Genomic DNA, 15,109 nt, shown 5'->3' with positions numbered 1-15,109 from the left:
AGCGGATCCACGCAGCCGGGAAAGCTTCACCGTCGGGCTGCATGCAAAAATAGAAAAATCGCGCGACATCCGCGGGAAAAGGGGTCCCGCACACGCGACAGCGACATGGAGCTGTTCAATAGAACAGCTCCATTGAAAATAGTTGGACGGCGACTTCTAGCGATATCGCGCGGCAAATATGTGCGATATCGCGGCGGAAATCGCGCGATTAAACACCCAGTTTGAATGGGCACTTATATAAATGTTACCCCCCACGTGGTCCCTTTATTTACTTCATCCTGCTGTGAACTCCCGGTATATATGATATTTCAATAAAATATTGAATGAATAAATAAAATTCATGCAAATGGAATATAGAGCGGGCTAAAAAGTGGGGAACATCCCTAAAGCAAGAACAGATGTACCAACCGGCTACAGGAAGTGTTTGGCGTTTCCTCCAAAGGGGATGACTTTGTACTGACTGACAGTTGTACAAACATTTACACACGGCGCTTTTATGTTTTTTCAGACTGGAAAAGGAGTTTCCGCATCTAATTTGGAATAAAGGAGCTGGCCTGTTTTTAAAGATTCATGCTCCGAAGCTCTGATTCTTATTAAAGTGATAATAAAGGGCATCTCTGGTCAAAAACTGAAAATAAATCTGCATTTCTTTATTGGATTTCCATAATTTCTATCCCACTCCTAATAACCAGACCCATCTGGAAGTTGTAAATTGAAGATGCCCATAGAAAGGACTTCTTCAATGCACTGACACAATTTCACTCAGCCCTGTGAATTTGCACTCCCTTGTGTCACCATGCTCACAGAGCCTGACATAGGGTTATCACCTGTCCAGGATTCACCCGGACAGCTCCGGGTTTTGAATGCTGTGTCCGGGTTTCATGGCAGCTGAAACCCAGACACATGATGTCAGGCAGACAGGGGCAACCAAAATTAAGATAGGGGCTACTGGCCCCCCACTAAAAATAGTCTCAACTGTGATAGTTACATATGAATGGGCGGCGCTATTTACATATGAATAAGCCGCATTCTCCCCAAAAGATTTCCGTGTGTCGCTAGAGTGTTCAGGCTTCGCTGGAAGAAAAGGTGGCAACCCTAGCCTGACATACAGTATGAACTACAATTCAATGGCATTGCTGGCTGGAAGCAATGCATGATGGGATGTTTAGTGTTGAGAAATGGAGACAGCATCACATCAATTAGCAAGGAAGCACACTGGTAATCCAGGAAATAGCTGGAATTGATGGACAGATGGAAGGCAGTACTCACTACATAAAAGGGATTTTTTCATGATAGCTTTGAATGTATTATTAGAAACAACTCCAGTATGTATTCCTATTACAATGCTGATGTTATAACAGGAGAGATACGCTGGGACTTTACTACTCTGTTAAAGTCTAAAGGTTTTTAAGCTATTACCATCTTGTCTAGACTTGCTTTGTAATTGTAATGTCCTTCTTATATTGTAAAGCTCTGCACAAACATTTGACACTATATAAATCTTGTATAATAATCATAATAATACTGATGAAATCACTTACAATGGATGCTGCTCCTTGATGTTTAAAAAAATAGCTTTCTGCAGAATTAGGTGGTCTCCTGAGCACTGGACCTGATATCCTGTTTTAGGGTGACTCCTTTCCCTTTCAGGGTCCTATGGAACCACTCTTGTGTGTGCTAGTAAGGTGTGTATCTGCACAAACACAAAGGCATGGCAAGGCAAGTCACCTCCTTTTCCCCAATCATCCCCTCTCCCGCCTACTCATCTAGTAGATCGACAGCTGCTGGAGACTGATCTGTCCCATGTGATCTTGTACTGGACATGAAGTTGAGAGAGTTGGATGACTGTTTGTGTCTAGGTAAAAATATAAAAAAATTATTTGCTGGGCAATGTATATTTGTTTGATCCGGATTCATTATTAAAAAAAAAGTCTGAGGATTTAATAGAAAGAATAGGTTACCAGCACTCAGATTGATTTCAAATAGATAAGTCCTTTTTATTGTACATACGTGTCACAATAGTGAAACAGCCGACGTTTCGGGGCCACGCAGGGTCCCTTCCTCAGGGCAAAACATCACATCTTTTGCCCTGAGGAAGGGACCCTGCGTGGCCCCGAAACGTCGGCTGTTTGACTATTGTGACACGTATGTCCAATAAAAAGGACTTATCTATTTGAAATCAATCTGAGTGCTAGTAACCTATTCTTTCTACTTTGTGCATTACACTGTGCCATCCGTGGGAGTTACTGCAAGCACCTTATCTCTACTGGCCGGGACTGCTGAAAGGTGTGCGGAGAGCACCCTCACCAATTACAACTTGAGGATTTAATAGTACTTCTAAGTAATCCACAAACCAGAAAAAAGCATACGTATATTAGGTGTCCCGTAACCTTCTATGCACATCCTTGTTTCACCTCAGTGACAGGCCAAGTGTAGGAAGGAGGTAAATGTGAGCATGCACCTTCCCAAACAAGTCAGCTTCTATATTACTATCGCTTTCTGTTTTCGGAGGAGTTGGCATGTATTGGAGTGATGTACTAAACATGTTTTTTTTTTTAATGTTGCCCAGACATTCAGCTGAAATATCCCAGTATGCTTTGCAAACCGGTATTGATGTATTGACCTTGCGCTGTTATGACCTCATTTCCCCTGGTGTTTCTCACGGCAGGTGAAGCCCAGACGCAGTGCCCACAGGAAACCGGGCACCCAAGTGAGGACACCCGCTTTACCAATGGGCTGAACGTGGGAAGCGTTGCCAAATTCCTGTGTCCTGCAGCAATGTACGCCTGGCCTGTGAGCAGCCGCATTTGCCAAGCCAGCGGCCAGTGGAGCATAATGGAGTCCAAAACCAGATGGAAGTATACAAAGATCTACTGTAAAGGTGAGGCATGTGATGGGCATTTTTTTTGTATGAAGAGGATTTTTTTTTGAATGGTTACTGATATTTACTGGGAATTCTAATGAGATTATACTGGCCACATACTGGAGATGGTAGTAGGCCTTTATTGGGAATGTTAATGAGCATATACTTGGAATAGTATTGGACATATAGCTAGGAAGGTAGTTGGAATCATAATGTGACCCTGTCAACACAGGATCACTTGTATCCAAAAGCATGCCAGCTAAAAAAAGAGGGAATATACTTACAGGACATACGAGCCAGTAGGAGGAGACACTCCATGCGATGGTGGAAACAGGTATTTAGCCCAATAAACTGGTCGAGTACTTGCAGGGGAGCATTGTAAGGGCAGCATTTTAATACATGGGTCACTGAAATGGTAAGTATTATACCTCTTCTTTTAGAGGAATGCTTTTGGATACAAGTGACCCTGAGCTGACATGATGCCTTTAAAGAGAAACATTCATGATGGCAGAATTTTGATATTACTTCTTAAGTTCGTTTTAGTTGTGCTGGATTGAAAGTACACTATATGGCCAAAAGTTTGAGAATATCTGACCATCACACCTACCTATATGGTCAAATGGTCAGGTGTTTCCAGTGAAGGGTACCAATAATGCTATAACATGCAAAGACATTTTAGACAATTGTGCACTTCCAACCTTGTGGCAACAGTTTGGTGAAGGCCCTTTTCTGCCCCAGCATGACTGTGACCCTGTGTAAAAAGCCAGCTCCATAAAGACATGGTTTGATGAGTTCAGTGTGGAAGAATCTGAGTCCTGACCTCAACCCAACAGCTTCATAAATAAATTGGAACACTGATTGTGAGCCAGGTCTTCTTATCCAACATCAGTACCTGACCTCACAAATACTCTTTTGGCTGAATGGGCACAGATTCCCATAGACACACTGCAAAATCTTGGGAAGCCTTCCTGGATGAGTTGAGACTGTTAGAGACCATGGTTTTGGATGTTCAGCAAGCCCATATAGGTGTGATGGTCAGGTGACCACAAACTTTCAATCACATAGTATATATTTCCCCCCCTTATTTAGCTTTGCTTTCTTACTCACATGTGTTAAGTCACACATGTTGGTTTAAAGGAGAACTATGAGGCGAGTGATTTTCACTCACCTCATAGTTCTAGCCGACCTGTGACAATGAAACTGTCACAGGTCGGCTCAGTAGATCGGGAAGTGAGCGAACACATACCGGCGCTAGCTCACTTCTCGATCCTGTCACGGCAGAGAGCTGTGACAGGGGAGTGACTGGATTCCCCCCTCCCCTGTCCGATCCTCCAGCGCTGACTGGCGGAACTGTAGCTGTAGCTCGCGGTATACTGAGCTTTGGGTGACAGGAGGACGCTAGTTTGTGTCCTCCCGTTACCCTTAGGAGAACTATGGGGAAAAGCCCTGACCCCAAAGTTCTCCTTTAAGGCAAGCCCATTCATTTTGTCAACACTGTCAACACGCACACGTTGAACTGGTGAACCTTTATTCAACCTTAACAACTATGCAAGTATGTAATACACTACAACGCATGACAAAATGCACCCCCAAATTTTTTGGCAATGAAGCATACAACAATGCACAGAGTATTCACATGAGGTTACGACATGGACCCATTGACTCCAATGGAAGCGTTTGGCAAGTGGCACTGCCCACCAACCTCTGTAATGCTGTATAAAGTTTGCTGTGGCATGTGTGTGAAATCGAGCGGCTTGCCATGTTAAATTTTTAGATGGGCGGTCGGAGGGGGGGGAGTGGCTGTGGTTACTCTCTTTTCAACTGTGGTGAGCAGAAAAGCCACTCTACTCAAACCCTGTAGATGGATGATCTACAGCAGCAGAAGACCATGTTGGGTTCCTCTGCCTGGGTCAGCCAAGAATAGAAATATAAGGCTGAAGTGGACACATGATCACCAAAACTGGAAAATGTAACCTGGTCCGATGAATCCTGATTTCTACTGAGACACACAGATTGTTGGGTCAGAATTTGGCCTCAACATCATGAATTAATGGACCCAACCACCATTCTAGGCTTGGGGTGTTATGGTGTGGGTATTTTCTTGGCACACTTGGATCTGTTAATACCATTCAGTCATCGCTTAAATGCCACAGCCTATCCTAGTATTTTTGCTGACCATATGCATCCCTCTATGGCACAATTCAGTACACTCTACTGTTCCTAATAAAGTGCTTTGTAAATGTGTATCATTAGCTACTAGGAGATTAGGTTGTCTTAGACTGTCTTTACAACTGTATATTTTGTATATCTTCAGAAATGAGGTGTCCAAATCCTGACAGATTTGACAATGGAGAATACTTCCCCAGGGGCCCTTACAAGGTTGGGGACAACATCACCTTTGTCTGTAGTGATGGCTACATTCCTCGGGGCTCCATGGAAAGGACCTGTAAGAGTAATGCAAAGTGGAGTGGAGAAACCGCAGTGTGTGATGATGGGGGTGAGTACAGGTGGTAAACACTGACCAATGTGCTGAATATAAAAAAGTAGCATAGCCAGCAGCCTGGAGCAAAGGTAGTCAAATATAGAAGGATGGGCAGATGTCAGGCTGAGTACACACATTGGTAAACATTAGTATTTATTGATCTTACTCATACAAAGCTAACAAATTCTGCAGAACTTAATGGGAATCAGTCACATTAGTTCCTGTCCCCAATGCAGCATACAGTCTAAAGCCTTGGTTCTCAACTAGTGGGTCGCAACCCCGTGTTCAGTGGGTTGCCGCATGCCTTCCACTTTTCTAGGTGAGAGGCTCTGCTGCCTCCCCCTAGCGCAGCAATGTCAGTTCTTGTGCCAAGCAGCCATTCAAAATATGCTGCCCGGCGCTGAGTGTCAGCTTGAGGTGGGATGGGATGGCTATGGCCGCGAGGGAGCTCCATCCATACGTGCATTGCTTACAGCTCCCTCGCGTGTCCTATAGAGGTGCCTGAACCGGAGTGACATTACATTCTGGCTCTCGGCACCTCTACAGGGCACGCAAGAGAGCTGTACAAGCAATGCACATATGGATGGAGCTCTGTCACAGCACAGCAGCCCACACTGGACCCCAGGCTGAGGATCCACTCCAGTTCTCGTAAGGTAGGGGGACTGGGTGGACCTTAAACATTTTATTTTTTTGGGAGTGTTTGAGAATGTTTGTGAGTGTGTGAGATTGTGTCTGTTGTTGTGTATGTATGTCAGTGTTTTTGAGGGCCCGTTCACACTAGTACAGTGCGTTAATCGCATAGTACCGTGCGATAACGCACTGCAGCAAGCTATCACATCTACCGCGCATTCTGGTGTGCGAGGTGTGTTCCATTGCCATTCATTTATATTGTAAAGTGCTGCGCAAACGCCATATAAATTCTATATAATAATAATAATTTAAATGGTACCCCAAAGGGCAACCCCCACTCACAGTTCACACACCGGAACACACGGTACCCTAATGCCGTCTGTTCCATTGCAGTGCAGACATTGCACACTTGGGTCGCGACTTAATGACCAAGGACAAATGTGAGTCCTGAGGTTACACCGGTTACCGGTCACCGGAGAACCACTGCTCTAAAGTCCCTACCACAAATACACATAAGCAAATACTGGGTGTTTCCTGGGAGCCAATTAAACTTCTGCGTGTGTTTGGGTTGGGTGAGGAAATTAGCACACCCAAACCAACATTCAGACAATGTCACCGGTGAGAAAAGAAAACCAGGGCCCCAGTGTTGTAAGAGAGGAAAGATAACTCCCACTGTTCTGAGATTAATATAACTAGTACTGGGTTTGTTTGGAATAAAAGAGACCTTACTTTTGCCAGAATTGTCCCCCTAGTGACTCCTAGCATGTAGCAGGGGCTGCATACAAGAGAGGTAATGTCCTGAACCCGATAATCCTAAACTCATAGATAAATAGTCTTCTGTAAGTCTCAAATTGCTTTATTGCTAAAGTACAAATTGGAGTTCAGCAGCTCTCAAAATGGCAGGGGACCCTCCAAGTGTTGGGGTCACCCAGGTTGTGAAATCCACAATTTGTCAAACCCGAAAGGCCTGCTTCCCACCTGCGCTTTCCAGGAACATGAGTTCGTAAAATTTCATTTTTAGATCTGACTATAATAAAGAAAGATAATGTATACAGAATCTCTATACAATCCCTTTAGATGCCAGATTATAACAAAAAGAGAATCAATGGCAATATAAGAAAACCCCCTAGAGGCAATATTTAAATGGGCAATGTGATATTCTAACGCAGTACCAGAACCGGTCACTCACAACCCCTATAACGACACTTTGCATGCAGTAGCAAAACCGTACAATCACAACCCCTATACCAACACTTTGCATGCAGTAGCAAAACCGGCCAATCGCAACCCCTATACCAACACTGTGCATGCAGTAGCAAAACTGGCCAATCACAAGACCTATACCAACAGCAGAACCAGCCAATTACAACCCCTATAGCGAAACTATAAACGCAGTAGCAGTCCCAACCAATCACAACCCCTATACCGACACTTTGCACATGCATACTCTTATGTTTCAGTCATTGATCATGGTTCGAGTGCTGAACATAATCTGTGCAGTGGCGCTTGTGCTTACCTGCGTAGGGCAGGGTTACATAGTTACATAGTTAGTCATGTTGAAAAAAGACACAAGTCCATCGAGTTCAACCTATAGAGAAAAAAGAAAAAAAGAAAAGCCTAAACAGAACACTATGCCCACAATTACCCAATGTTGATCCAGAGGAAGGCAAAAAAACACTATAAAGCACGGTTCAATTTGCTCCAACAGGGGAAAAAAAATTCCTTCCTGATCCCATAAGGCAATCGGATATTCCCGGGATCAACAATCTCTGGTGCCTAATATACCTATAATAACTCAATATCCAGTAATATTCTGTGCATTTAGGAATACATCCAGATATTTTTTTAAACAATTTACCAAGCTAGCTAGAACTGGGGGAGTCTATTCCACATTTTCACATCTCTAACTGTGAAGAATCCTTTCCGTATGCAAAGGTTAAACCTCTTTTCCTCCAGACGCAAAGAGTGCCCCCTTGTCCTTTGCAATGACCTTAACGTGAATAATTTGGCACCAAGCTCTTTATATGGACCATTTATGTATTTGTACATGGTGATCATGTCCCCCCTTAGTCGCCTCTTCTCCAGAGAGAACAAATTCAGGTCAGCTAATCTTTCCTCATAGTTGAGCTCCTCCATGCCTCTTATGAGTTTAGTCGCCCTCTGCTGCACTTTCTCCAGTTCCACAACATCCTTTTTGTAAACTGGTGCCCCAAACTGAACTGCATATTCCAGATGAGGTCTTACTAATGCTTTGTACAGGGGCAGGATTATGTCTCTATCTCTGGAGTCCATACCTCTTTTAATACAAGATACCTCTTTTAATACAAAACTACAAGATAAGGGTGCAAGGATAAGTAGGGTAATATGACAATAGTATAAAATAAAATAATATTCTGTTTTGTACTCAACAGCTGGCCATTGTCCTGACCCCGGGGAGCCTCCTGGAGCCAGGAAAACTGGGCTTCGGTATGATGTTGATGAAAGAGTCTCATACACGTGTGCTCTTGGTCTTGACTTGGTGGGCTCAGCTAAACGGACATGTCTAGAGAGCAGGCGCTGGAGCGGAACTGAGGTCAGCTGTCAGTGTAAGTACCGGGCCCAAAAACTACCAACACCAATTCTTTACAAGAGATTTTTCTCACCCGTGCTATTTAATGTCCTTTGTAATCCCAACAGTAATGAAAAAATAAAAATGCAAATTTGCTGGACTAAACATTGGAGATGTAGGAATTGAAGAGCCACACCAAACAAAATAGTCCTGCTACAACTTTATTCCATTAGGGTCAGGGGGACATTGAAGTAGAGTAGCCAACATGTCCAAACACACCCCCTTCATAAGGCATTAGTGAGAGAATTCATGTATGTGGACTACAATCATTGCACCTTAAAAATGGTATTGTGTTGTGATGGGAGTAAAAGCCTGAAGTATTCCCATCACAACTCAATACAACCTTCAAGTCTACGTGCATGATTTCTCTTATTAGGGCCCTGATGAAGAAGGCGTCCTTTGGACCCTTAAAACGCGTTGGCTACTTTATTTGAATTTCCCATTGACCCTAATGTAATAAAGTTGTATCTGGACTATTTTAATCGGTGAGGTACGTCAATTCCCACTGCTACTGTGTTCACTATCAAGCCAAGGAGACTGTGGAGAATCTTTGGATTGTGGAAGCTGCCTACCCGTTAGCCAGATCACCCATATTCATATCACCTAACTACTGTTGGATAAGAAACACAGAGTTTAGGCCTAATCTGCAAATACCCCCATAGGTTACATTTACTAAAACTACTGCCAAAGAAATAAAACAATGGTGGAAAATTACCCACAGCTCACAATTCTTCTTTTGAAAGATTAAAAGATATGTGTACTTTAAAGTGAATCTGTGGCCAGGCTATGGACATTCATATTAAAATGCAAGCCCTGACTGACCTCTATAGCTGCAGGCACTGTGGAGCAATTCATCATCACTGCACTTCACTGCTCAGTTCTTCCTGCTCCTTCCTCTTAGCAGTGACCTTGAAGCTAAGTTCATCCTGCTCCTCCTTCACAGCAGTGACCCAGAAGCTCAGTTCTTCCTGCTCCTCCCTCTCAGCAGTGACCCAAAAGCTCAGTTCTTCCTGCACTTCCCTCCCAGAAGTGACACAGAAGCTCAGTTCATTCAGCTCCTCCCTCCCAGGAGTTAAAGGAGAACTATGGGGTTATGGCTTTTCCCCATAGTTCTCCTTAGGGTAACGGGAGGACACAAACTAGTGTCCTCCCGTCACCCTAAGCTCAGTATACGGCGAGCTACAGCTCGCCGTATACTGAGACGCCGCAGTTGAAGTGGATCTCGACAATTATGTCTGGATCCGCCCAGCAGTGTGAGTAACAGCTGGCTCTGCCTATCTAGAGGCAGAGCCAGCTGTACCCGCCCCCTCCCCCGTCCGTTCCGCCAGTCAGCGCTGGAGGATCGGAGCGGGGGGAATCCAGTCCCTCCCCTGTCACGGCAGAGAGCCGTGACAGGATCGAGAAGTGAGCGAACACCGGTATGTGTTCGCTCACTTCCCGATCTACTGAGCCGACCTGTGACAGTCTCATTGTCACAGGTCGGCTATAACTATGAGGTGAGTGAAAAGCACTCACCTCATAGTTCTCCTTAAATCAGGGCTAAAAAAAAAGCAGAGCTGTGGGAACTGTAAAGCTGCTTGGAAACATTGGTTGCCACACATCTGGGGCACCACATGAGACCCCTGCTGATTAGCAGTGAAGGGGGTTGTAGAAGTTTTCCAATTGCTCTGTGAAAGTTAAGCCCCCCTTTAAAGTCTTCTACATACACACCGACTCATACTTCCTTGCCTTTTGTCTATAATTCCACAAGCTGAATTTTTTTCTTTTCCCGCACAGACCCCTATGCCTTCGATCTCCCTGAAGATGTTGGACAGCAATTTGCTGGGTCTCTTTCTGGGTTATTGAACACCTATGAAAAGAAAGGTGAGATATCTGTTGGGTATCACTAAACACCAATGCACAAACATGGTTGCTACCAACACAACATCTTTCTCAATCAGGAGGTCAAAACTGGTTATATACTGTATAGTAAAAAAATGTCATACACATCTCACGTTTATTGCATCTTCAGAGCACTTTTGAATGAATTCATTGAATGAACATTTTGCAGTTTATTGAGCTCTTTGTTATCACGTTTGCGCTTTATTTGCACTGAAATTTGTATTTTTTATTATCACTATTTAAGCACATAGTTACATAGTATTTGAGGTTGAATAAAGACACTGGTCCATCAAGTTCAACCTTTGTGTGTTTGTGCATGTGTGTACACGGAGTACATGTGTGGCCTTGTTTTTAGGAGTACCTGTACCCCTGTATGTTACAGTCTCTGAGGAAGGTATGTAAATGCTTTTTGAATGATTCAATACCCCTTGCTGATACCACTTCTTGTGGCAGCAAGTTTCAGACTTTAACTGCTCTAGCTGAGAAGAACCCCCTACGCCTTTTGTGGTTAAATCTTTTCTCCACCAGTTTTAGGTGGTGGACTCTAGTCTTTGTTATGGAGCGTACCGTAAACATTTTATTGTTTATTTTGCCATCACCACCCAACATTTTACACATCAAAATCATGTCCCCTCTTAATCTCCTCACTTCTAGCGCGAACATGTTTAAATTTAGTAACCTTGTCTCATAGCTTAGGTCCTCCAGACCCTTAATTAGTTTAGTTGCCCTTCTCTGGACTCTCTCCAGCTCATAATTGTTTTTGGATTGCACTGAGCACTGTTTTATAAGATACCGTACTGGCTTATATTCGAGTCAATACTTTTTCCCAGTTTTTCGTGGTAAAATTAGGTACCTTGGCTTATATTCGGGACGGCTTATAGTCGAGTATATACGGTATATAGATTTTATATAATTTCATGATATTTCTACAGCTGCTATTGTGATTTTTTTTTATCTCACAGCTGGATTGTGGTTTTATTTTTTCTTATAAAGTGGTTTGTCCCCCTCTGTGAGTCCAGCAGTATCCCATCTTAAAAAATTGCCCACCATTTCAGTGGAGAACGCAGCTGTCAAGTAGCTGGAGGCCCTTTCTAGAGCTTTGTTCCCTTTGGCAGGTCCTGCATTGCAACCTGTCTTGGCCGTGACCTTATTCTGTGGTCCGAGTCCAAAACCATGTCTGGCACTCTGTGTGCCCTCAAATCTCCCCAGTCCCCCAAATCCTCAGACAAGTATTCTTTTGTTGAGAATGTGACCCCACAAAGTGGGGGGATGTCTGCTAGCCTATGTAGACACTTGGACTATCTCAGATACTTGGGTGCAGGAGGTGGTTTCCTGGGACTACATAATAGAGTTTTGCTCCCAGTCCCTTTGCCAGTTCATCACTTCCAACTGGCTTGTGTCACTGCACAGATTAGCAAATGTCCTCACAGCCCTAGCGGGTCTTTTGGAACAAAATTAAATGTCCTAGGTCCCTGTGGCATAATGGTTTCAGGGGTTCTACTCTAACCTCTTCACAGTCTTTAAACCAAATGTTAAATCATAGGAACATAAATGTCCTGAGGCAGGGCCAGAAGTTCCACATGGAATCCACCAAGTCTGTCATAGCCTCACTTTATCAGGGAAACTTTCATGCCTCTGTGAACAACAAGGCGGCATACCTGCATGTACCCTTTTTTCCAGCAGCTCAGCGATTCCTACACTTTTTGGGAGTCCTCTGCACTTTCAGTTTGTGGCCCTGACATTCGGCCCATCCCCTGCACCTCCAATCCTCACACAGAGCAATTCCTCTGGCATCAAGGCCAGTGGTTTAGGCATTTTGCTTTGGAGTCTGAAAAGTACTTTCATCAGGTCTGATGGAAAATCCTCATAAGGGATGCTAGCCTGTCAGGCTGGGGAGGAATCCTGGGCACCTTGTCGGTGCAGGGGACTTGGACATCTGAGGAATCTCATCTCCCAATTAACATTCTGGAACTTCAGGATATTTGGTTTTCCCTGCAATGCTGGGCTTCCCAATTGGAGGGTCATCCGATTTGGATTTAGTCGGACAACACCACAGCAATGGCATACAATAACTCATAGTGAGGAACCAGAAGTCTTGGTGCAGCAAGAGAGGTAGAACTGATCCTTTCCTGGATAGGACTGCACATCCTAGCCTTGTCCGCTGTTTACATCCCAAGCCTGGACAATTGGCAGGCAGACTTCCTCGGCTGGCACCACCTAGACCATAACTCGCCATCACATCTGTGGGGTGAGTGTCTGAGCTGGTGGTCCTATCTTGTAAAGAAACCTTTCTGGTCTGACACAAGGACAAAGTAATGTTGAGGCCGAGAACATCTGTCCTACTTTAGGTAGTTTCGCCCTTTCACCTCAGCCTAAACATTGTTCTTTCATCCCTCTTTCTAGCTCCAGTTCATCAGAGGGGGATCTTTCTCCACTACATGGATGTAGTTCTAGCTGTAGGAGTTTACCTCACATCCACTGCTTCCTTTAGAAGGACTGACTCTCTCTTTGTCATTCCTTAGGGCCCCTATAAAGGGGAACCAGTTTCTTATTCCACCATTTCTTGGTGGCCCAGGCAGATAATCATCCAAGCCTATGGTCCTAAGGATTAGGTACCACCCTTTCCTGTTAAGGCACACTCCACTAGGTCTGTAAATGCCTTTTGGACTCTTCGGCATTGGGTTACTGTTTCTCAGATTTGCAAGGCTTCTGTTTTCACATGTACTCTAGATGTTCCGGTCCTGTTTGATGCTAGATTTAGGCCCCATTCACACTGAGCGACTTGCAATATTGAGCGATATTGCGCGACTTACGATATTGAGCGATATTGAGCGACTTTTTCCTATTGGGCTGTGTGCAATAAGGAGCAAAATCGCTCGAAAACGCTTGAAAATAGGGTCATGTAGGAGCGACAAGCTACAGTGACGAGCTACAAGCGATATTGAGCGATATTGAGTGGCGAGATGTGAACAGCTCCATTGAAAAGGATTCGAGAAACTACATAGAGCAATATCGTGTGGAAATATGAGCGATATCGCTGCAAAAATCGCTCGATAAATCGCTCAGTGTGAATGGGGCCTAAGGCATAATGCCCTTCATGTGGCTCTTTGAGCTGCAGGAATTCCCTAGCTCTCTTTTTTTTGTGGGCCGGTATGCATTTTGTTTGCTGTTGCCTACCCCATAGTTGGACTGCTTTAGGACGGCCCAACAGTATCCCTAATTTCTGTCCCACCAGCATGCCAGAAAATGAGGTATGGTGTGAGCAGTAGGGATTATCCTGGGCTGGCATACAATTGTTTTGTTTGCCAGTGTCCAATCTTCCTGTAGGCAGCAGTATGTAAGCCAATAGTTTCTAAAATCCTGTGCCCCTTTATGGACTCCAAGCATATAGTTTTACGGTGAGTACGAAAAAGAGTTCATTTGTCTTTGAACTGGCTAAAACACTTGGGAAGAACTGGGAATTCTGATGGAGAGGTCTCAGTACTGGTGCCCCAGAAATATAACAAACCAACATGTCATTCAGCTTTGAATAATTTTATAAGCATTTGTACATGTCTCATACATGATAATAGAGGTTTTAATCTCTCATACAGCTGCTGTTGGGCGCACAGTAAAGATAAAGAAGGACGGAATTCTGAATGTCTATCTTCTCCTGGATGCCTCAGAGAGTGTTGGTGAAAACAACTTTGACATTTCCAAGAAGAGCATAGAGGATCTTGTCAATAGGGTTTGTGTCATCACCACATGTCTGCATAATTCTGGGCAAATACATGTTCCTTGGACGAAAGCACAACACATCAAACATGCAACTCCATGGGCTTTATAAGTAAAATATTTGGGGTAGGATGATAATGCAGGAACTGTCTGGTCTGTACGCACGTTTATTTAAAATGCTCACCTCTGGTCTGCTGGTTTCTGCCCCTTCCCATCCTGCATATATCCCTGTTGGCTGTCTGATGGGCTGTCCTACTGAGCAATATGTATACAAGAATACCCATAGGGGTCGGGAAAAGTGCAAACATGAAAATTGTGATTGCTGTTTCTGTAATATTTAAGGTACAAGGAGGTGCATGAAATATCACCTGGCAACCTTGCACTTAAAGTGGACCTGTCTATAAGTTAAGTTATGCTTTAATACACTGTGAGCTTTAGCTAGCAGTAGTTAGTCCCAATCAGTGGCGACTCTAGGAACAATATATAGGGGGGGCACATAAGATACCACAGTCAGATCAGGGGGGGCACTAATAATTTTCATTGCATGTCGCAACCGCTGAGCGCCGAGAGCTGATTTAATTGCGGATGGCATCTGCGCCCTGCGGTTGCGACAGCAGCTTTTGAGAAAATACGCTATTAGCATAGCGGGGAAGCCGGCTGCGCATTTTGCATCGTTCCCGCTACGCTAATAGTGTATCTTCTCAGAAGCTGCACACAGCACGCCGGTTTAAGTAGTAACCAGCACACGATGTATGCAGCTTCTGACAGCAAGGCTGCACTTGTCGGTGGATCCAGGAATGAGGTGAGTATTAAAAAAAAAAAATGTTTTATTTTATGTTGTTTATGTTTTGTTTTTTAAATACGTGTGTTTGCAGGGTCTGGGGCCTTTAATTTTATGGGGGATTTTTAATTTTAGTTTATTTAACTTTTT

General features: G+C 44.1%; 1 protein-coding gene across 1 annotated transcript in view; it reads left to right on the top strand.

Moving 5' to 3' along the window:
- The first annotated feature begins 2,679 nt into the window (after positions 1 to 2,679).
- The window catches only part of LOC108786508 (complement C2-like), a 38,611-nt gene continuing 26,181 nt past the window's right edge, over positions 2,680 to 15,109 (top strand). Inside the window, exons 1-5 of the mRNA XM_018555825.1 lie at positions 2,680 to 2,881; positions 5,178 to 5,360; positions 8,387 to 8,560; positions 10,360 to 10,446; positions 14,058 to 14,191. Coding sequence (XP_018411327.1) covers positions 2,779 to 2,881; positions 5,178 to 5,360; positions 8,387 to 8,560; positions 10,360 to 10,446; positions 14,058 to 14,191 — 681 coding nt within the window. The 5' untranslated portion in view covers positions 2,680 to 2,778. The remainder of the gene's footprint in view (positions 2,882 to 5,177; positions 5,361 to 8,386; positions 8,561 to 10,359; positions 10,447 to 14,057; positions 14,192 to 15,109) is intronic.

This window comes from Nanorana parkeri, unplaced genomic scaffold (assembly GCF_000935625.1).
Source record: "Nanorana parkeri isolate BGI_ZX_2015 unplaced genomic scaffold, ASM93562v1 scaffold215, whole genome shotgun sequence".
Classification (NCBI taxonomy): Eukaryota; Metazoa; Chordata; class Amphibia; order Anura; family Dicroglossidae; genus Nanorana; species Nanorana parkeri.
Note: the sequence above shows the minus strand (reverse complement) of the source record. Positions and strands in the feature narration are given on the sequence as shown.